Source organism: Eumetopias jubatus, unplaced genomic scaffold, assembly GCF_037043125.1.
Source record: "Eumetopias jubatus isolate StellerSeaLion01/CBP00866 unplaced genomic scaffold, mEumJub1_p1.0 scaffold_7, whole genome shotgun sequence".
Taxonomy (NCBI): Eukaryota; Metazoa; Chordata; class Mammalia; order Carnivora; family Otariidae; genus Eumetopias; species Eumetopias jubatus.
Genome location: NW_028274813.1, coordinates 82398110 through 82420008, shown reverse-complemented (window position 1 = coordinate 82420008; position 21899 = coordinate 82398110). Strand labels below are relative to the sequence as shown.

Here is a 21899-nt window from a genome sequence, read left to right as displayed (position 1 = left end):
ATGCCCCGAGCGGGCGTATTTTGGAAACAATACCGCGCGGTGCACAGTGGCCTCCTCCCGCGCCAGCCAGCCAGCTGCCGCCGCCGCCCCTGCCCGCGCCTCCCGCCACCCGCCGCAGCCCGGTGAGCGCGCGGGCGGCCGGGGCCGGACGGAGTTGGATCTCACCTCCTCGGGGAAGTGGGGAGAGGAGTCGTGCTGCGCATGGGGGCCCGGGAAGGGTTGGGCTGCGGGCGTCTGGGGTGACCATGAAGGACTGGAGCGCTTGGGTGCGGGAACGGGGTGCAGAACCCTCATCTAGGTGCGCTGCTCCACGAGGGAACTTGGGGGTAGTAGCATTTCAGACAGCAAGGAGTTGGGTCCAGGTGGGCAGGGGAACCTGCGGTTCACTGCTGAGCAGACCTGGGCTCCCGAGAACGGCCCGGCCTCTGGATCTGAATTTGGGGTAGGACAGGGAGTTCTGGGGCGTCCGGCCTCCCTGCGGAGTCTGAAGGCTCCTCTCCTTAACAGCTGGGCTCTTTCCCTCCTTCCCAATTGAGTCTGGGCGCCAAGCCCCCGAGTACTCGTCACGCTGGACCCTGGCGCGGAGCCCTGGCATCACGACTCGGAGGCCGAGACTCTCTCCTGGAGTCACCCAGGTCTGCTGTGTGTCGTGTGGGTGCGTGAGTGTGTATGCATGTATGTATGTGTGCGTTCCGAGATTTTAACTCCTCTATCGAGGTTCAGAGTGCCTGGCTAGGCACTTCTCCTAGGAGGAGGAGTCTTAAGTTCAGCATCCCAGTTACAGCCCCTGGGGGCTGGGACGGCTCCAGCGGGCTTTGATTCCCCTTGCTAGGAATAAAGCCTTCCCAGGCTGTGCTCTCAAGAAGTGTGCTCCTCCTACCAGTTTGGACATCACCCCCTCAGCCCAGGCGAAGGGGAGAAGAGGGTCTCCTTACCGTATCCCAGTTTACACTTGACTTTGCCCAGCACCCCTCGGGAGGCTCCCGCGTACAGAAGAGCCACCTGCAGTTCCTGTGGAGAATGGGTAGGGTCCCCAGGGCTTGCAGAGACACACCCTATGGCTGCATTTCCCCCACAGTCCAGGCAAGGGTTGAACTTTGGGGCTTTGCTGGGAGGGGGAGGGGGAGGTGACCGGCTTCAAAGGAAAAACCAAGACAATGACTGCTGCTTGTGATTGGCTTTGGAGGGCCCCTTCTTAGGCTGGGGTTGCCAGCTTGGGGAGAGAAGCCTGAAGGGCTGGAGGGGAGGCCCTGCCAGGTGACTGGCAAGACAGCACTTGGTCCTTTCAGCCAGAAACTTTGTTTCCTGGTGCTGATAAGCTGAAGATCTCCTACCCTCCTTTGGGAAACTCTTTCCAAAGAACACCGTGTGCCTGTTTTGCCATCCAAGCAGGGGTCTCCTCATTCACCAGGGAAGAGGGCAGAGATGGGGTCATAGATAGCTCACGGACTAGTTGGGATGGAGGGAGGGCTGAAGCAAGCACCTCAGAGAGAGCTTGCATTTAGGGAAGCCAAGATTCTGAATTTAAGTGAGATGCCTTTAAGTACTTTACCAACCCACAGACCATTTGGCTTGTTTTTCAAAGGCAAGAGACTGGGAGACAGAATTCCCAGGGGATGTCTAATTGAATCTAGCAGTGACAAACAGTATCTCTCTATATCCTTAACCATTCAGGTAGTTGCTCCTTCTGGCTGCCCCAGGGACTCTAACAGGTTCCTGGGGTGGGTGTGTGTGTGTGTTGTGTGTGTGTGTGTGTGTGTGTGTGTAGGGGGCTGTGTTGGGAGCTCAAAATGCTGGGTGGCTCCAAGCTCAGATTTCCAAGAGCCATCAGGTGGAGCAAGAGGAACTTCTTTATGACCAAGAAACTCGTATCGACAACCTGAGTAGTACAGAGGCGGTGAGTGAGGTCACAGAAAGAGGGCTGAATTTCACTTCCTTCTGTGAGGAAGGTTACGCCAGTCTCAGGTTCAACACTGACAGGAATGCTGGGCTGTGGGGAAGGAAGATTGAAGTCATGGACACTAGTGAGTAGGCTGAGCTGGGGGAGGCTAGCCACATGCTGGATGTTGGACCTACCCTCTCGGCCAACCTGTGGTGGACAGACAGCTCTCCTCTGCTGGGACGGCAATGATTATCTTGGGTCTTTCTGCCCTCTCTCCCAGGACACGCTTACCACACCCCACACCCTGGAGCCTGTTTGTTGTGTTGAGCAAACAGGGGGTGGAGACTACAGTAGATGGGCATCTGGGCGGGGCTTAGCAGGTTTGGAGGGAACCTGGCTGCCCTCTGATTGCTGGCTTTTGTTTTTGCTGCTCAGCTGGGAGCTCAGCTCAGACTGAGAGGAGAGCTGGGTGGTTACTCCTCAGGGCAGTGAGTGAGTGAGAGTGAGTGTGTGTGTGTGTGTGTGCAGTGTGTGTACAGCCAGTCACAGCACCCTCTGCCCTCCCTCAGGCACTCACAGGGTCTAGTCTTGTTGACATTTCCCCAGGTGTCCTGCATGCTTGTAGCAGTTGATCATACTCCTGCTATTGCTCAGAGTCAATAGCAGTAAGACTTCATGACCGGAACCAGCCTGGGTCAGAAGAAAAGGCCAAGGTGGGGGGTGGCTCTGGGAAGGCCCAGGGAAGAGGTATGGCACATCCTTGAACAGTGAGGCGCTCCTCACTGTTTGGGGTGGGTGTCATCCTTGGTAGTACTTTATCACCAGGTTATCTGCCCTCAGTACCTGGCCCCACTGCCCCAGGTAAGAAGGAGAAGCAGGGCAGAAGAAAGGGGAGGGGGATCCTTCAGGTTTGGCCTGGGTAGGAGCGGCACCCCGGAGACCTGCTTTGCGCTCTAACAGGGGAGATGGAGCCGCCTCAGTGTGTGGAGGAGCTAGAGGATGATGTGTTCCAGCCAGACGACGGGGAGCCGGGGACGCAGCCCGGGAGCTTGCTCTCTGCTGACCTGTTTGCCCAGAGCCAGCTGGACTGCCCCCTCAGCCGTCTGCATCTCTTCCCTCTCACCCACTGCTGTGGCCCTGGGCTTCGACCCACCAGCCAGGAAGACAAGGCCACCCAGACCCTCAGTCCGGCCTCCCCGAGTCAGGGTGTCATGCTGCCTTGTGGGGTGACCCAAGAACCCCAGCGACTCTTTTATGGTGAGTGCTCTTAGCCTCAGGACTCCTCCCATAGAGACTGGGGGAAAAGAGGGGACTTTCCCTCCTCAGACCTGCACTTTGTTATTTCCTTCCCCAAATTAAACGGCGGGGGCTAGGGACTCCTCGACTCGTCACTCTTCTTCTCTGCCTGTTACTGCTTTTCACCTGTGCTCCTCGGGCACCAAGAAAGGCAAGTTGCTATGCCATCATTTCTGCCTTTTTGTCCCTTTCTGCAGGGATCCTTGGGTCCATGGTGCCTTTTGGGGTTGGAGAGAGGGTACCTGGGCCTTGGGCTTTACATCCTGTGGCCCATTGAGTGGCCCAGGCTTTTGTGTCCTGGGAGTGGTATGCCTTCCACTAATTGGCCAAAGTGGCCCCGGAGAAGGTTGGGGGATCTGTGACTCGCTGTTGACACTGAAGGGAAAAACCCAGCCCTTTCTGGGAGGGAAGGTTCCTGAAGGCAGAAGGTGTCACTTGGGACTTTCTGTGCTTGGAAGGGGAACTGGAGAAAGAGGTTGGGCCTGCTGGGACTCAGTGCCGGCTGCGGGGCTGTTTCCAAGACTCAATCAGACAAGCCCCCCTGCATGTGTGGGTTTAAATGGTTTGTTTTATGAGTAACATGCCCTCCTCTGGCAAAGGGACAGGGTTAGACACTCAAGTCTGCTTTCTTCTTTTAGCACAATAGCTTATGGAGGGGTGGGGGAAAGGTTCGGAGGCTGTCTTGCTAGGTCTGAGGTTGCCTCTTGAGGAGCCGCTGCAGTTATTCCTGGAGGGAGCTGCCTGGTACTTCCTTGGGGAGGCCGAGAAGATGGATAAGGCCGGCCAGCAGGGAAGAGGGAACAGAGGGAGGAGGCAGGCGGGCACCCCTAGCGGCAGCAAGCTTGCCAGCACTTGGGTAGGGTGCAGCGCAGGTCTCGAGGTCCTGCGGTCTGGCCTGGGGCTCCTCCAGAGAGGAACTTGGCTATCCAGTGGGTCTGAGGAGTTTTTTCTCCCTCTTTTTCATACCATTGCCCAGAGCTTCAGGACCTGGGCCCAACCAGGGGAAAAAGTGAAGGCACATTTTGGTTTTCTCTTTCTCCCTCCTTGCTTTGTTCAACCCAGGAACTCTGGAGAGCTGCCTCCAGTGCTTTTCCAGAGAAGAGCTTCAACCTGCTACTGCATGAGAAATAAATAGTGGCCAAGCACAGCTTGGTAAATAAAGACCAAAAGCTGGCAAGTTCCCCCACACATACTACTTTTGCCCCAGCACTGCCTGTGAAGGGACAGGGCTAGGACCATTTGCTCCCTCTGAACATCAGCTTTTAGATACTTGGGCAGCCGGCAGGTCAGGCTGTCCAAATCTGGCAGCGTGCCCGATAAAGGCCTCAGGCCCCAGGGGTCAGCCAGGAGTGTTAGGCATAGGGTGGATGGTGCAGTTGAATGCTGAGATGTGGGCCCTCTGTCTTTTCAGGCAATGCTGGCTACCGGCTCCCTCTCCCGGCCAGTTTCCCTGCAGGCTTGCCCCTTGGGGGGCAGCCCCCTGAAGGGCAGTGGCAGCATCGAGCAGAGGTACAGATTGCCCGAAAGCTTCAGTGCATTGCAGACCAGTTCCATCGGCTTCATATGCAGCAAGTAGGCACGGGGTGGGGGGGGGGGGCTTGCGGGGGGGTGGGAGAGTCTGCTGGGGCTGGGGGGCTCTGACCTGCCTCAGCAACTCTGTCTCTGCCAGGCCACAAGGATATGGTCCCAGGGTTAACTGGATGGGCCCAACTGGCTGAGCACTCTTGCCATCTCTGAGCTCCAAGTTGGTTCTCTGCCCTCTCTCAGCTCAGGCTTCCTAAGAGCGGTTTGTCCAGCAGTTTGTCAGGAAATGCTACCATCTCTCCTGGGGAACGGGGTGGCTTTCTGCAGCCTTGTTTGACACACTGTGTCTGCTCAAGGCCAGGGTGGGAGATTGTCCCTCCCAGACCCAAAGGGAAGGTTTTCAGGGTGCCTCAGTGAAACCGGACAGTCGGGGGTGCCTGACATGAGGTGCAAGTGGGAACCGGGTAACCAAGGCCGAGGGATGGGCCTGAGTGGGGGAAAGTGGTGGAACCGGTTGTAACCTGACACTTTCCAGCTGGGGAGGCTGCTCCTCATTGTCTCTGTCTGGGAACCGGGACCTGGGATTCTGGAGAGTGTACCTCAGAGAGTCTCTCCAGACTGGCGGCCGGGCGCTTGGCCGGCAGCCTGGCACCAGCCCCGCCGGGGCGGAGCATCGCGTGTCAGTCGAGCATGTGGCAGAGTCCATCAACAAAGGCAGCGGCGGCTGGCAGGCTCGTGCTGGAGGAGCCCTCCGTGCCATGGGCTGGAGGCTGCCCGGCTCTGCAGCCGCTGTCTGGGCCAGCCCCCATGCACTTAACCCTTCCTCTCTGGGCTGGCTTTTTGGATGGCTGCCAAGGCAGGGAGAGGAGCCCAAGGCTGATTCTGTGCTCCTACAACCACCATGGAAGCAAAGGCATGCCACCTGGAAATGAACACGGTTCCTACCTCGGGGACTGTCCTAGTGGGCTGTGTGTGTGTGTGTGTGTGTGTGTGTGTGTGTGTGTGTGTGTGTCTGGAATCAAGAGAATAAATAACTCATCATGGTTGAGCAGGCCCTGAGTTTAGATGGGTAACTTCAGGTGATCAGAGTAGGTTTGACTGAAGGGCCAAACCATTGCCAACACCAGGGGAGAGAGAAGTTGTCTTTTGGTCTCCTGAGGACAGACCATTGGGGGTTACATATGGTTAGTGCCTTCTGCCAAGGAGTTCTGAGGGAAATCTGGGGCTAGACCTGGTCCTGGGTGGCTCTCCTAGTCCCTTAGTGATCTGGAAGAGAGGGGGGCCCTATGCTTAGGTAATAAGGCAGCCTAGCTTCCTCCGTTGGTCCCTCGCTCCAGTCCCTAGTCCCTCCTTTTGATTGTTATCTGGAAACTTGGCTTCGAGTCTCCCCTTCATTCCATGTGTGGACTTGCTCTGATTCTGGATTTCCGTCTCTTGGCCTCCTTCCTGCCCATTCACTCCAGCCTGGTTGTACAGGCCTATGGCTGACACCAGCTCACAGCTTCCAGTCCCGGTGCTGGAGCTTTTGGAGGGCACAGTGGCTGTGGGTCTCCTAGATTCATCTAGAGGACTGTCTGGAACGCAGCTTTCTTCATTCCCAATAGACCTGATCTCTCTCAGCGGTTGTTTCCCAGAATATTCCTCCATCCATTGGTGAGCCCCCGTAGGCTTGGGAGCAGAGTGGGAGGACAGGGCTAGAACACAGCCCAGGGCCCTTTCTTGATGACTCAGTCCTGAACGGGTGGAGACAGCCCTCATCCCAAGGTCTGACCCTGCTCGGTGCCGCGTGGCATCATTTTCCCCAGTCCAGGGCTGCCTTTTTGAGGGTATCTTTCAGCTATCAGCCAGAGCTACCCCAGCCTGGGAGGAGGGGCAGAGCAGCAGAGCCAAAGGAGAACTGTAGGAGAATCTCCCCTGCGGTGTTCTGCACCTCACCCCCTCCTGGCTCCTGAGTCCCCTGTGTCCCTCACCCTCCGGCTGCTGTCTACTCCTACCTCACAGTGGCGGGAGGCTGGTCAGCTAAGCCTTTCTATCCCAGAGCTGGTTTTCCCAAACTTTCCATTACAGAGAACCAGGCTTTTCGTCGGTGGAATCCTCTTGCTTTTAACCCTGCCCTCCCCACTAACCCTGCTCACAGCCCGTGTCCAGGAGCTCATCCTGCAGGAAGGGCTAGGATGAGGGCCACGGGCAGAAGGAGCACTGGCATGCAGAGGAGCTTTTAGCAGCTAGCTTTAAGAAGTGAGTCATTTTCTGACTTTATTACATAAGCCGCAGTCTAATATTTCATATCTAGAAAGTACTGTTGTGACTTCTACATTCTTTTCTTTTCTTTCCCTATTCCCTTCCTTGGCAGGCAGGGACCCTGAGGTACTAGGAAGGAAGTGGTTTAGGATTAAGTCTCTAGGCTTTGAGTCCAAAGTCAGAAGGCCCAGGTTTAAATACCAGCTCTGCCACCCACTAGCCATCAGGAAGGCACTGGACCTTGTCAAGTCTAGCTCCTCCTCTGTAAATTAGAGCTAATACCACAGAATATTACCGTGAAGGTTAAGTGAGAAAATACCATTTAAAGTTCTGGGTACACAGTAGGTATTCTTTAATGCATGTTTCCTGTTGTCCATCTAGAAGCCTGATCATCCCTCACATTTGTTCTTGTCAGTTCACCATGCATTTCCCACCCCTCCCATCAGGCTGATCCCGTAGCAGAGTTGCCTCCCCTGAACTCCCCTCCACCTGCCCTGCACAGAGAAATCAGTGTCCAAGCTGTTCACTTGTGGGCCTCGGCCTTGTACATTTCTCCTCAAAGAATGATGATCAATCCCCCATCGATATAGGCCGAGTTTAGGGAGCCAGGAAACACAACCCAAGAAGCAATAAGTTGTTGAGAGGGCTTGGCCATTTCCTTTCTCCTCAGATCTGGGATCTGGGATGGTGTCCCAAGGTCAGACAATGGCCCTTGGTCCCTGAGTCCTGTAGGGAGTGTGAGCATTCACTTTTGGTCCCTAGTTAAGGACCTCAAGTAATTCTTTTTCTGTGTCAGGGGAACACTTCTTCCTAGGAGATGTGGAGCAGAGGCGGTGGGGGGTACTATGATGGGGTAGTGCGTTGTAGGATGGCATTATGGCCAATTGAGTGCATCAACATGACCCCCAATTCAAAAGGTTGCAAATTGTACTGGATGTTGGATCTGGATTTTTGCCGGCCACTTACTTCCTAAGGAGCATGCAGGGTGGGGGTCTAGCCTGGTTACCTGAGTGATTAGTTCAGGGTGGCTCCTCTGGATGGAAAGGCAAGGATTTGAGGGCAGAATATCAGTGTCAGTGAGGTGCTTTTTGTTGGCTCTTTGGGTCGCCAAAGCAGTAAGAGAGTTGGACACTGGGCGTTTGGAGACAAAAGCCTTTTCCAACCTGGTCACACGTCCCACCTTCCTTTGACTGGGTCAGGAGTGGAATGGTCCCCCCCCCTTTTTTTTAGATTTTATTTATTTATTTTAGAGAGAGAAAGAGTGGAGGGGCAGTGGAGGAGGGAGAGGGCAAACAGATTTTGCTCTGGGCACTGAGCCCAATACAGGGCCCAATCTCACGAACTGAGATCCTGACCTGAGCTGAAATCAAGAGTCGGTGATCTGCTGACCAGGGCCTACCTTGGCTCAGGTTCTGTGAAGATACCCTGGTATTTCTGTGTCTCTCCAGCTTCTGCAGTGAAGAGGAGATACACGTTTGCTTCCTCACTGTGTTCATGAGCTGCTGGAGTCAGAAGGTGTGGGTTCTAGTTTCTCTCCATTCCCCCTTCCACAGTCTCCTCCAGTATGGGCTTAAGAATGGACAGTGGCTGCTGTCCCCTCCTCTTAGGAATGTCTCCTATCCCAATGGCGCCATCTTGAAATTTATGGGGGTGTATTTCTGGGCAATGTTAAGAAGCCAAGAATCCTAAAAAAAAAAAAAAAAGCCACTGTAGACCATTGTGTGTGTGAGTAAAGCTACAAGCACATTGGAATTCCTTGAGTTGGAAATGGCTTTTTCACTTGGATGGGGAGTGGCTTCATTCAGAATAGTCTGATTTGGAAATTCCCTGAGTAGTAATCAGACTTTCTGGAAAATGAAATCTGAGGAAAATGTTAGCCACTCACTAGAAACTATCTTTTGTTGCAATATCACAGAAAGGATCCTAGACTTAAAGGCAGACCTGGGTTCAAATTTCTACCTCTGTCACTTATGAGTTCTCTGTCCATAGGCATATCGTTTAACTTCCCTGAACCTCGATGTCTCATACTTACCTAGCAGAGCAGATGTGAAAGCCCAGTGGAGATTATAATATATATAACTATTAAGGTGTGGGCAGTTTAACACTTTGAGAAATGTGCCAAAAGATGATTTTAGGATTTTGCTTGGACCTGTTTTTATAGTTCTTAGGGAGCTCACTTGGAAGTTGTACCCAGAGTGGAGTTTACATCTGCCAACAGCCTGGATCCTTTGTTCAGGGGCCCTTGACTGCTTCCTGACCCTTTGGGATGCCCTCCTTGTTGCTGAGTGGTTTTAGGGGCTCAGACTGTGGCTAATGAGGTTGTTCAGACCCTAGATGTGGCAACCCTGGGCAGGAGCCCCAGAGATTCACCTTAGACTGAGAAGGTCCCTGTGGAGCCAGCCTCTGTTCCAGCAGTGGGAGGTCTACCTAGGAGGGTGCCTGGGGAAAAGTGAGGCTGGGGGAGGGGCCGTGGAGGGCCGCTGTGCGTGAGAGCCAGGCCAGGGCTTGGGGGCCCTGTGTTTGCTCTGTGGCTGGCTCTGTTTATATCGCTCACTATATTTAGCTTCTGAGTCATCAGCGTGGCTGACTAGAGGCCGAGTTCCCCACACAACTCTGCACCTGACTACTCTCTCTTCCAGGAGAAGGGCCTTGTAGTTCCGGAGAGTTCATTCCCTCCTCACCAAGCTATAGGCCTTGGGGATGGGAGTTGGCTTTTTTTTTTTTCCCCTTAGGGGAGAAGGGGGCTGATGGGAGGAGGGGTTGGGAGAGGCACAAGAAAGAAAGGATGAAGAAAAATGTCTGGTTTGCCTTTTGATCCTGTCTGACAACCAAGAGGGCATGTTCCATGACCAGAAGGAGAACAGCCAGTATATGTGGTGAGGGGGAGGGTCCAGCCTTCTTCCACGCTTAGCTTGCCTTGTCCTGGCGAGGGGCCTGGCTCCAGGCAGGACAGGAACAGCCAGCCACCAAGGCCCCAGTTTGGGAGTCAGAGCTTTGGGGGCTCCTTTTCCATGATCTCATAGCCCCACAGCAGATCTGCTGCTCCTCAATCCTCTCTCTCCCTCACCTTCCACCAGAGCACACACACCAGCATTCCTTCCTGAGTTCTTAAGAAGTTGTCCAGTAGTTCGATGGAGCAGTTCTCAGGCTGAGGGAGCCAGAGCTGTCCCTGTGGGAAGCTGGGTAAGGGCCCCAGGAGTGGCAGCCTCCAGAGGCTTGGGGAGGCGCCGCACGGGGCTCTGGGGATATGGGTGGTGCACACAGCCCCGTCCCCCAGCCCCCAGTGGCTGGAGCCAGTGGCCTGCAGTTGCATTAGAGGAAACTCTCCTGTCTTCGACTGAGACCCAGCTGGCCCCGGGCTACCCTTTCTTCCCAGAAGAAGTGATTGGTGTCGCCATGATGGCAGCCAGTGGCTTCAACATCCTGTTGGCACGGCTGACTGCCCTGAGGAAGCTCTTGGCCAGGGGCTATTTTTTCCTTCTCTGTTTTGCCACGTTGCTCGTTCCTCTAGCATCTGGGTCAGAAGCCTTCTTAGGGCAGTGGGCCACTGGACCCAAGGGGCTGCCCTGTGGGTTTCAGAATCCCTTGCTCAGCTTGGCTGCCTGGAATTCTGAGCCCAGCTGCCTCTAGCTATCTTGGCCCATCTCAGAGTGAAAAGTCAGGGATTTCCCCAGGACTTCTTAAGTCTGTTTAGAAGATAGCAGTCCTGGGGCAGGCACTCTGAGGGAGAGGATGTTGAGGGAAGTGCTCAGCAAGCTTAAGTGGGGCGCAGGTTTCCCTGTCCTCAGCGTGGGGAGTGAGCTGCTTGCTCGGCACAGTCACCAGGCCCATTGTTTACATGGATGTTTCTCATTGGATCACCACAGCAACCTTGTACCTCTGGACCCCGTTAGCCCCATTTTGTAGGACACCGAGGCTCAGAGAAGGGAAACAGCGTGCCCAAGTTACGCTATAAGTGACTGCACTGGGAGCCACACGGATCTGACTGATCCTAAAACTATGGTCTTCCCACCATGCATCTCTGCTTCCAGGCACCCCCTGGAAGACAGGAGCGTGAGGGAGCGCCCACTCCCTGCCCTGACCTCCCTCTGCCTCCCATAAAACTTACTTCTGTGCTCTTGTTGTCTTCCGTTCAGATTGTAAAACAACTGAGGACAGTTGACATCTTGCTCATCTTTGTGTCCTTCACAAAGGACAGTTAGCCCAGTTGGGGGCTTGATAGAAGCTTGCTGAATTGAACAAAAACTTCTTCTCAACTTCTTTCAAGTGGAATTTTCCTGAAGTCTCTCTTATCTCAGTGTTCGTGTTCCGTGTTCTCAGTGGCGAGGCTCTATCCCTCAGCCTCGGCTGGGGTGGGTTTAGACTGTGATGGCTAAGGGGAAGAGATGGGAAAACATCGCTCTGGAGAGAGGGTTTCTCCCTGCAAAACAGGGTATAGGAAATTCTGTGTTTTAAAGAAACCGAGTGTGGTTTCAGAACATGATCTGAAGTTATAATTTCAGAGCAGTTTTAGCTTTATTTCTGTTTGATCTTCAGTTAGCCCTGCCTCTGAAAGGTTTATTTTTTTCTGGTCCACAGCATCCTTACTAAATAGTTAATGATCTGGAAACAATGTCTTTAAACATACGAGGGGAGCAGCTCAGTGGTGATTCTCTTTGAAAAGTTAGTGCTACTTGCCATGATGTGAATGAACACACTGTAATATTTTAGTGGAAAAACATAGCTCTGGAGTCAGAAGTCAGGGGTCTGAATAACCCCCCGCCTCCCCAACTAACGTGCTTGGGGGAATGTTTCCGAGCCTTTACCTCCCCATCTGTAAAATGGGACTGATAATATGTGTCCGTCCTGTGTTCCAGATCTTTGTGAAGAGGAAATGGGAAGATTGGAAGGCACTCTAAGTATGAGATATTATAAATTGCTGTCTGTTTGGTAAATTGGCAGGGTCCTTTTCAAGCCTGGCCACAGTATAGGCTTGCTCTTTGCTCTAGTTCTTTGGGGGTGAATTAGCTTTTGCTGGAGCATCTGGAACACGGGTGACACACAAAAGCCCCCAGAGGGTGTGAATTGGATCCAAAGGGAGAGAGGCAGAGGGAGATTCTTATCCGGAGAGGGGAGGGAACACTCTTTGTCCTGAGGGCAGAGGCCATGTGGGATGAAACAGAGTTTGATTTGTGTAATCCAACCTTGTCAGACACTACAGCCAGCTCTTTAAAAAAAAAAAAAAGAAGAAGAAGAAAAAAAGTCTTTTACTAGTTGGGCCTCTCCCCAGGCAAGAGGCTGATACTATCACATGGAGTACATCTTTAGACCTGGCCAGACATCAGTTGTTCCTGCCCTCAGACAAGTGGGTTATCTTGCAAGGCTGACTTCTGTAGTTGGTCCACTGTGCACTTGCTGAGTACCCACTGTGTGCACCTCCATACTCCCCATTACACAGAATGCGTGGCTGTGCATTCAGTTGCTATGCCTTATATACAGCGGGGCTGACTCAAACCCTTGTCAGCTGATTGACCACAGCAAGAAAGTGGGATGGAGAGGGGCGCCTCGGTGGCTCAGTCGTTGGGCGTCTGCCTTCGGCTCAGGTCATGATCCCAGGGTCCTGGGATCGAGCCCCGCATCGGACTCCCTGCTCGGCGGGAAGCCTGCTTCTCCCTCTCCCGCTCCCCCTGCTTGTGTTCCCTCTCTCGCTGTGTGTCTTTCTCTGTCAAATAAATAAATAAAATCTTTAAAAAAAAAAAAAAAAGAAAGAAAAGAAATGGGTTGGAGAAAGAGGAGCCCTAGGTCTCTAATGCCTGTCTGTGCTCTCTCGACTGAAGAGGATAGTCTTATCCACCATGTAGGATCCCATTCTCTTGGGGCATTCACCTCTATTTTTCCCCCCATGCCTTGGTCCTACCCTCTACACTCTCAGTTTGAGGGCTTCTGCTGTAAGCTTCAATTCCCAGCGGTTTCCCATTCCCTGTACCTCAGTCCCCTATCCCTAAGGGTACCCTGACTGTGCCTTCTTAGAACCACCACTTTTTGCAGGTTCCCAGACTTAGAAGGGTACTCCAGCTGAGTCTGGGAGAGCTGGGCCCTGCTCTGGGGATCTGCACTCACTGAGCTCAGGTTCTGTGCTCCGTACTGTGCCAGGTGCCTGAACGTCAGAGGCCAAGCATACTCTTTCCTGCTTCCCCCTTCCTTCTCCCCTGCTTCTCCGCACCTTCTGGTGGAAGGACCCGTGTTCTCTGGCGTTTGGGTGTCTTTGTGTACCTCATCCTGTTCGGTGCATGTTGATTTCCTTCCTCCTTACTGTTTCTCTCACCAGCCTCCCTTCATGTCCTTTTTCTTTCTTTTCTGCTCAGGCCCTTTTGTTTATTTATTTTTTTTTAATATTGTTTTTATTATTGTTCCTCATAGTCAGGGCATTCTTTTTTTTTTTTTTTAAAGATTTTATTTATTTATTCGAGAGAGAGAGAATGAGAGATAGAGAACACGAGAGGGAAGAGGGTCAGAGGGAGAAGCAGACTCCCCGCTGAGCAAGGAGCCCGATGTGGGACTCGATCCCGGGACTCCAGGATCATGACCTGAGCCGAAGGCAGTCGCTTAACCAACTGAGCCACCCAGGTGCCCAGGGCATTCTTTGATAGTTTTGGCGTGAGGCAGCTTGGTTGAAGAAGAAGACCTTTCAGGGGCTGACCTGTGGCAAGAGAAGGCTAAGTGGCATTTGTGTGGCATCTGCTTGTGCCCAGAGCAGGGGCTACCGAGGCTGAGGACTGGTTACCAGGCCCTGCTCTTGCTGGTCTTGCTGGTCTCGCGGCTGCCACGCAGCCAGCTTAACTCTGTACGAGGCAGCCTGGCCTCCAGTCTCACCCAGACCCTCCAATAGGCTGGCTGGATTCAGCTTTTGGAGCTCGGAGTAGTAATCCTGAAGGTAATTGTGGATGACAAACTTCACATCATAAACCTTAGGGTTGGAAAGCTCCTCCGTGGTTTCCAGATGCCTGTCTGTGGCCTGGCTGCCTCAGAACCACCTGGGCAGGATTTACCTCTGGCTTGGCCAAGTCATTATTCTGATGGGAAGAGATTGAAAGAGACTGAAAAAAATACCCAATCATGAAGTGTTTTCTTCCAGGCTATAGGATCACAAGTGATTTTATTTTCTTCTTTCTCATGTCTCGTGTTTTCCAATTTTTCTACGGTTAACATGCATTACTTTCGATGACTAAAATATACAATAAATGTTACCTCTGATTTAAAAAATGTCACCTGGGGCACCTGGCTGCCTCAGTCGGTGGAGCGTTTGGCTCTTGACCTCCGGGTTGTGAGTTCGAGCCCCGTGTTAGGTGTAGAGATTACTTTAAAAAAATAAAATCTTAAAAATAAATAAATAAATAAAATAAATGTCACCCAGAGAGTTTGTTCAATGTGCAAATTCCTGGACCGCTTCCCTGGAGATTCTGACCCAGTTGGTCTAGGTGGAGCCCTGGGACTCTGTATTTATAACAGCACGTCAGCGGATTCTGTGACATGGTCAGGTTTGGGAACCACTGATCTCATACCATGCCTGCATTTCTCTTATAAGGGAAGTGAGGACTCACAGACAGTCTGGTGGGAAGCCGCTGCCGACAGCCAGGTCCTCTGATTCCTGGCCCAGGGAGCCTTCGTTGCCGATCCGTGTACCCAGAGGCCTGTCACAGGCAGAGACGTGGGACTTGGGTCCTTTGTGACGGTGGGCCTGTGGGCCCTGCCTCCTGCATCTAGGCCTGCCCGTGTCTCCCAACAAGACCTCAGCCTTCCACTCTGACAGCATTCTCTGGCCCGTAGCTGCTTCTGGGCCCCCCAACCCCTCCAAATGATGGGAGTGAGGGTGCTGCGTTGCCTCATCCCCAGACACCTCAGGGCCCAGGAAGTAACCCAGGCAGCAGGCAACCTCCATGAGGGGCATTTGGGGAAAAACTGAGGCATACAGGAATGGGATTGGCCCAGGCCCCAAATCATAGAATTGTGATCTTTCCTTGGCCATTGAGCTATTTTGATATGATTTAGAGAAGGGGAGGAGAGAGGATCTGCTTTGGCATAAAGATGTATGGTGGCGCTCAGAGAATGATGATAATGGGTAAGGACATCGCTCTAGGGCCAGGTGGTCTGGAGTTCAGCCCAGTCCCTGCCACTTAGTAGCCATGTGGCCAAGTTATCAAACTCTTTCAATGTTCTCATCTGTAAAATGGGGATGATGATATATAGTAATCTCATAGGGTTGTCGAGAAGGGCCAAAGGAGTTTAATGTGTCTCCAAGTCACCTGGGGATCTTGTTAAAAATGCACATTCAGATTCAGTAGATCTGTATTTCTAGTAAGCTCCCAGAGGATGCCGAGGCTGCTGGTCCACGGACCCCACTTTGAGAAGCAAGGATGTAGAACACTCAGAACAGAGCCTGGCACACTCAGTGTTACTATTCTTGTCATGACTGTGGTTGTTATTGTTACTTGGCCTTTTCAAATAGGCACCTGAGGAGACTTGGAATTCCAGCAGACTGGCCTCTCCGGGGACCAGTCTTTTCCTGGATTTTCCTCCCGTTCCGCCACACGACCTTTGCACCTGTCCTGGGCAGCAGCTGGGGGGCGGGAAGCAGGAGGAGGGGTGCCCAGCCCAGCTGCTGCAGGCAGGCCGGAGCCTTCAGGTTTTGCAGCTGAGTCCATTTTCACGCTGCTTTACTCTAACCAGATTTTGTTAAGCCGGCTGTGTTTCCTCTTTTTACTCATCTTTGTTTACAAAACACAAGGAAGCCATCAGTCTCCTGCGCAGTCTGCCAGGACTCCTCTGTGGCACACCCGGATTTCCCCGCCTTGCAGTAGCCGGGACTCCAGCTTTCTGGGAGGTTTTCCAGCCTCCCTTCCGCAGGGGCAAGGGGCACGCTGTTGCCCCAGATTGGGGAGGGGGGGGGCGTTCTGTTCACCTGCCTCGGCAAGGCCCTGAGGTCAGCCTCAGTCCATGGGTCACCTCTCTTCCCTTAGTGGCCCAAGGTGGCGGGGAGGGGAGGCACCACAAAACCTGCACGGTCGCCTCGGGCAAAGTCCGGGAGGCCAGGGCCAGCTGCTCCCACCAAGCTCTGAAGGTGCGGGAGACCTAGGCCCACTTTCCATTCTGCCCCTGACTTAGCCTGTCCCCTTCATCGGAGACCTAGGGGCCGGGGCAGTGGTTAAAGACAGCCCTAGAAGGGCCCCGGCTCTGCTGTCAGTTCACATGGACGCACTCACTGCGGGGCCACTGCAGTGATCCCGGTCCAGCCCATGCTGGCTTCTTCCTGCATGCTGGTTTTTTATTCCCCTATGCACCGAGGACCCCATGGAGAGGGCCCCAATCCAGTCCTCCTGCCCTGGCAGACAGAGAGAGAACAAAGACCGCCTCTTCCAGCACCCCAGTCCCCTCGGGGGGCCTCCGCTGGCCCCTGGGAAAGGGTACCTGTGTGGGCGGGGCCCCAGCCCCAGCCCTGGGAGTCACTGACCCCTGACCTTTGCCCCCAGCTTCCCTGCCTGACAGTAGGACCTGGGATAACCTCCAGAGAGTAGTGTGCATTCTTTGTTTTTGTTTTGTTTTCAAGTATGTTCTTGCTTAACGTTTAATTGGCTCCAGTCAGTAGGAAAGCGCTCCAAGAGGGATTATTTATGGCTTACTGTCAAGAGTAGCTATAAAAAGGGCAGCACTGAGCTGGAGATGCTGGGAAGGGAGAGAGGGCGGGTGCACAAGTTGTGTGTGTGTGCGTGCGTGCGTGTGTGTGTGTGTGTGTGCGCGCGCGCGTGTTTGCACTGGATGAAATCAGATTTTTGCTGCCTCAGCAGTGTGGTTTAAATTGAAGATTAACCCTTTGACCTTCACAGTGTCAAATCACTTGCAGATGGAGGCTCCCCCCCTTTCCCCCTTGTTCTCTGTGTTACTTTGGAGTTGGGGGAGCAAGGGGGGCACTTCTTCTCTTTCTTTCTGAAGAAAGTTTGTTGTTCATGCAGCTGAGGTTTGAGGGGCTCAGGAGCCAATCTGATTAAAAGCAGCACTTGGCTAAACTCTGGAAAATCCTGCAAGCAGGGGAAAAAGTTTAATCCTCTTGTGCACAGTGCATAAAGAGCCTGGACTTTTCTTTTTAATGTTAAAACTGCAATTGTTTTTTGGAGAACTCAACTATCTCCCCCTCGTCGCCACTCTTCTCATCCCCCCACCCCAAATCCTCCTTCCTCTCCTCAGTTTACTGTCCTGATGGGATTAAAGTGCTGTCCCCGGATGCTTTGATCTGAACTTTTACTGGGAATGATAAGGAGTCGTTGAGGCTACAGGCTACGTTTAGAAATTACATTGATTTTTCTTTTTTTTTCCTTTCCAGCACCAGCAAAACCAAAATCGAATGTGGTGGCAGATCCTTCTCTTCCTACACAACCTCGCTTTGAATGCTGATGAGAACAGGAATGGGGCAGGTCCCAGGTGAGGCTGGGCTGCCCTCTTTGTACGGGGCACCCACCGCAGGAAGGACATCGGCGAGGACTGACACCGTGTCTTGTGAAGTTTGTTCATTGCTGTTTTGCGTTTGCATTTTCAAAGTTTCTCTCTGTGTACATAAGACATACCCCAAGCGGGGCCTCTTTCCCTGTTCAGGACCTCGACCAGGAATGAGGGCCTTTGTCAAACACTGTTGAAGTTGAGGCTGATGGGTCTGTGATGTGGGACCTCCCAAGGGCTCTGACAAGTCAAGTCTTCAGTGAGCTGTTGTTGAAGATGACCAGGTAGTGATGTTCTCCAGAGAGTGGACTGTAGTTTTCCCACAGGAGCTTGGTTAAGAACTAGGAGACTGGATTAGACTCCTGGTCCCGCCAACACTCTCAGCCTTCCACCGTGGTCGGGCCCGAGATCTGCCAGTCACACTGCTTTCATCCCCCAGGGCCTCGGCCAGGGGCTTTCCAGCTGAGCATGGCAACTTCCACTAAGGCCAGTCAGCCAGCTCCATATCTGGGTTCTCCTTTGGCCCACCCCGTGCCTGCCCCAAGGGCTCAGGGATTCTCGCCCAGCTCCTGTCATCTCCAGCAGACCTCAGGGAGGGTTGGGTTTCTCCAAGGACCCCCTCAAAAGTGCCGCAAAATGAACCAAACTTCTGGGTAGGCCTCGAGTCTTACTTGCTCCCACTCAGAGGCGCCAGGATTGGTCCCGAGGTGCAGGACCCCTGTCACCTCTGGGTGCCTGGGACTGGCCTGGGTGTCCACCACAGATGAGCCAAATAGCCAAGGAACGTGCCATCACCAGCAGTTTGTGCCTTCACCAGCTCTTCTTTGAGAAGGCCCGGCCAACGGACTGCTTTCCTCCCCCGATGTCAGCACTCTGGGGCACAACTGGGGCAGGATTACCGGGGGGGCTGGGAAATGTGGTAGCCATCCCACCTGTGAGAGTCAGCCCGAGAGCAACCCAGACCCCTTGGTTTCCTTGGAAACAACATACCTCCTCCCGCTCGTCCCCATTCCTTTTTCACACCTAGTGGGATACAGGAAGAAGCCAGCACCGTGGCTTTGTCAGCTGAACCGTGTCTTTTGGAGTAACAGACAAAGATTAGAGCATGGAACCGTCAAAGCTGGGTACACATTTCCTGGCTTCCTTCAGCTTCCAGCTAGGCCAGAAGGGCGTGCTCTGGAGCTTAGCAGGCTCGCAGCTGCCTCTGAACTTCCCTTCTCTCCCTGCTGTGGCACTAATGGAGAGAATTTAAAGCAGCCAGGCTGGCAGCTCTGATAGCAGATGCGGGGAATCTGAAAAGACACAGGGAATCTGTTAACCAGATACATGGAAATTAAATTATAATTTTTGCCTGTATAAGAAAAGATAACATTGGTGCTAACATGAAGCAGGGCCCAAAGAAAAGGTGGCTTCCCTGGGCAGAGAAGACCTCAGGGCTACCCAAGGAAATTGGAGGAGTCCAAGTAGACTCTCAAATCTAAACAAGTCCAAGCTCCTCCCGTTCTACAGACAGGAGGTCTTCAGGAAGCATTAATCTACTGGATGTAGTTGGGCAGGTTGTTCACTGCACAAGGATACCTGCTGAAGAAGGTAATGGAAGCGAAAATCCAGCTCATGCTATGCCCACTAGGCTATATGCCCTAGTTTGGGGCTACGTCTGCTCAGAGGAAGGGGTGCCTTCCCTAATTTGCACGAAGGTGCCATATGGGCTCAGTGGCCCCAAGGTGAAAGACCTCAAACTGTACATTAGCCTTTGTTTTGTTCTGCTTGGATGTTCTGGAGGTATTACCTCTACTTGGCTAGAATTGTATTCTCAGGGTGTGTACCATGGTTTGTCTGCTAAGAAGATGGGTTCCTGCTTACAAGGAGGAGCCCAGGGAACAGGTGAAGACCGCCTCCGGGACACGCTGACCATTGTGAAATGCAGCCTTCTTTGCGTGTCTCCACACCATTTTAGGACGTGCATTGGACATGTGCCATTTTCCCCTCTTCTGGACCAAGGCGGTGACAGGCAGGCTGCTGGTGTATGCTCGAGTGGCACACAAGAAAACCAGGATTATTTCTGCCAGCCACTTTGAACCCCTCTTAGTGGACTTCTGAGTGAGCTGAGTGAGAGAACAAATAAATGGTCCAGGGCCTCGATGCTGAGGCAAAGCCATCAGCTTCAGAGATCTTGCCAGGCCCAGGCAGGATGTCCTGTGGCCTACCCTGAGGACGGAGCCCAGCGTTTGACAAGCCCACCTGAACACTGAGCCTGGGGCCAGATGGAGGGTGGTCTGACTGCACTGTCTCCATCTTATGGGAAGCCAGGAACTAACTCACTATCCTAAGCAAGCTGGGGCACAGTTTAAAACCACCTCCTTCTCCCTTTCCCCCAAAACTCCCAGGAGGTAAATAGCTCCTGGAAGAAGAGAGGTTCCTCCTGGCTGGCTGGTTTTAATTGGCCTAGTGATCTAGACTGGCCCCTGCCCCCTCTGCCTGGTGAGTTGGTCTGAACATTCCTCAAGTCCAGCCTCAGGAGACACATCCCTCTCTCTGGGCCCCCATCCCCCATCCCCCACCCCCGGGAGCTTGGCTGTCTCTAGTTAGGGGATGGAGAATCAGATTCGGAGGGAGGGAGACTCTGACCTGGCTCCTGACCTGTAACCAGCCAAAGACTTGTGGAGTTTTTGTGGTTTGCTAAGGGTGAGGGGTGGGAGAGGGGCTGGAAACCTCCCTCTCATTATAGAAAAGCCCCGGAGGGAGGAAGCCTGCTATTCAGGGTCAAAAGAGCCCTTCAGTTCAGAACCCTAGAGTTTCTGGAAGCTGGTAGACAGAACTGGGGGGAGAACCCCACTCAGGCCAGACAGCTGACTCCCTCAGTGAGTTGGAGGACCTGGCGTGGCCTCTCTGCCTTTGCCTGCTTCAAAGTTTGGGCCGCTGGAGAGCTGTCCCCGTGGCCTTTTCTTGCTCAGTGCAAGGGAGAGAAAGATCACCTCCCAGTGACCTCCCCAAGCCCTGAGGGGTGTGGGTCCGTGTCTAGAGCTTATGTGTCAGGCATGCTCCAAACACTCAGAGGGGCCCAACTGACTTGTCTCACTGTTCCCAGTGGCCCAGCCCCATCCATGGGGTGGCTCCAGCCTGGGCATCGAAGGAGGGGTGGGCGGTGTTGTTTGAGATGGTCCAGCCACGGCCTCCAGTGGGGGCTGGGGAGCCACTGCGCCTGCCCCAGTCAGCAAGGAGCCCACTGAGAGATGGCAAGCTTGTGCCATTTGATGGATTTGATGAAGAGGGGGTACGGAGAGTGGAGAGCAGCAAAAACAAAAAGACTTCTGCCTCCAGGGCTCTGCGGGGCTTCTGGGAATCAACGTTCAGCCTGGGCTGCAGGAAGCTGCAGGGCCCTCCGGGTGCAGGCAGATCCTTGGTGGGATGCTGGACCTTGGCTGGACGTGGTCCAGGAAAGGGTTCACTTACCAGCACTCGAAGCCTCCTGGGCACACTGTGGGCAGGGAGCACCTTGGCTGGTGGGGACTTGGAGCTTTGAGGGAAAAGCACAGAAAACCGAGCTCTTCCAAAGATGCACCAGCCTTGCAGGCCACGGGAGCTGGGAGCTTGCAGCCGGGTCTGCCCTAACCCCCTTCTCTGCACGGGTGGCCGGCACCTCTCCCTGTTCTGTGAGCATTGCCCAGCGGGCCGCCCCATCCCTGGGTCCACAGGGGCTGTCAGGGGGAGACCCAGTGAGAATGTAGCATTTTGTTTAGCCCAGGTTAGCTGTCCTGGGTCCTAGGCACTCTGCCTCTGGGAGAGAGACAGGGAAAGAGAGGGAGGGAAATGGGGACCTGTTGTTTTTTAACCTGTACAGAATACTTGGCTTTCTGTTCTTCACATGCATATGTGTGTGTGTATATTCTCCCCCATCAATTGGTACAATTTTTAATAAAACCATGTAAAGCAAAGCCAGTCTTTCTTTTTCAAGGTGTGATAAAACTCCAAGGGGATCCCTTAGCGAATGAGAGACTCCTGACTTGTTTCTGGCTGCTGCCCTGAGTTAGCCCCAGGCTCCGTGCTTTTATCAGGATTTCCTTTCCCCTCTGGGAGTGGAGAGCAGCCCTGTTGACCACACAGTTAGCAGCAGAGGAGAGGCCCCATGAGGTGGAAAGATCCGGGCTTTGGATCCAGACCTGGATTTGGATCTGGTTCCAGCCTCCACCAGCTGAACGATCTTAGGCAAATTGTGTCCCCTCTCTGAGACTTCCACCCGTCCGTGAGTACGTCAGCGACACCTGTCTGCAGAATAGAGGGGAAGGGCGGAGGCCCTCCGTAGGGGCAGCGCCTTGGGACAGGGAGAGAAAATGCCCGGCCGCCCCTCCACCACCCACCCCGACTCCCGTGTCTGGCTGGGCTTTGGCTTGCTTTTATCAAGGTAGCATCTCAAGAGGGAGGTATGCTAGTTGGAGGGGGACTTCTGGTTTGCCTTTCTTTGTGGATTAACAAGGTGTCTGACTCAAAA

At 53.5% G+C, this 21899-nt stretch overlaps 1 protein-coding gene across 5 annotated transcripts; it reads left to right on the top strand.

Annotated features, from left to right (window-relative positions):
- Positions 1 to 41: 41 nt before the first annotated feature.
- BMF (Bcl2 modifying factor) lies at positions 42 to 21345 on the top strand. 5 transcript variants are annotated; one of them, XM_088024717.1, is made up of 4 exons: positions 42 to 122; positions 2843 to 3139; positions 4590 to 4750; positions 17298 to 21345. In XM_088024717.1, exons 2-4 carry the CDS (start codon positions 2848 to 2850, stop codon positions 17397 to 17399), a joined length of 555 nt encoding a protein of 184 aa, XP_087880843.1. In that variant the 5' UTR covers positions 42 to 122; positions 2843 to 2847; the 3' UTR covers positions 17400 to 21345. The 5 variants fall into 5 exon arrangements, with proteins under 5 accessions (XP_087880843.1, XP_087880839.1, XP_087880841.1 ...); XM_088024713.1 differs by lacking the exon at positions 42 to 122 and adding an exon at positions 532 to 635; XM_088024715.1 differs by lacking the exon at positions 42 to 122 and adding an exon at positions 710 to 1024.
- The last annotated feature ends 554 nt before the right edge of the window (positions 21346 to 21899 follow it).

Excerpts from the sequence above, each read along its gene's own strand:
- BMF (XM_088024714.1), top strand. Across the intron at positions 3,140-4,589 it reads ACCCCAGCGACTCTTTTATG|GCAATGCTGGCTACCGGCTC; the intron begins GTGAGTGCTCTT and ends CTGTCTTTTCAG. Across the intron at positions 4,751-17,297 it reads ATCGGCTTCATATGCAGCAA|CACCAGCAAAACCAAAATCG; the intron begins GTAGGCACGGGG and ends TTTCCTTTCCAG.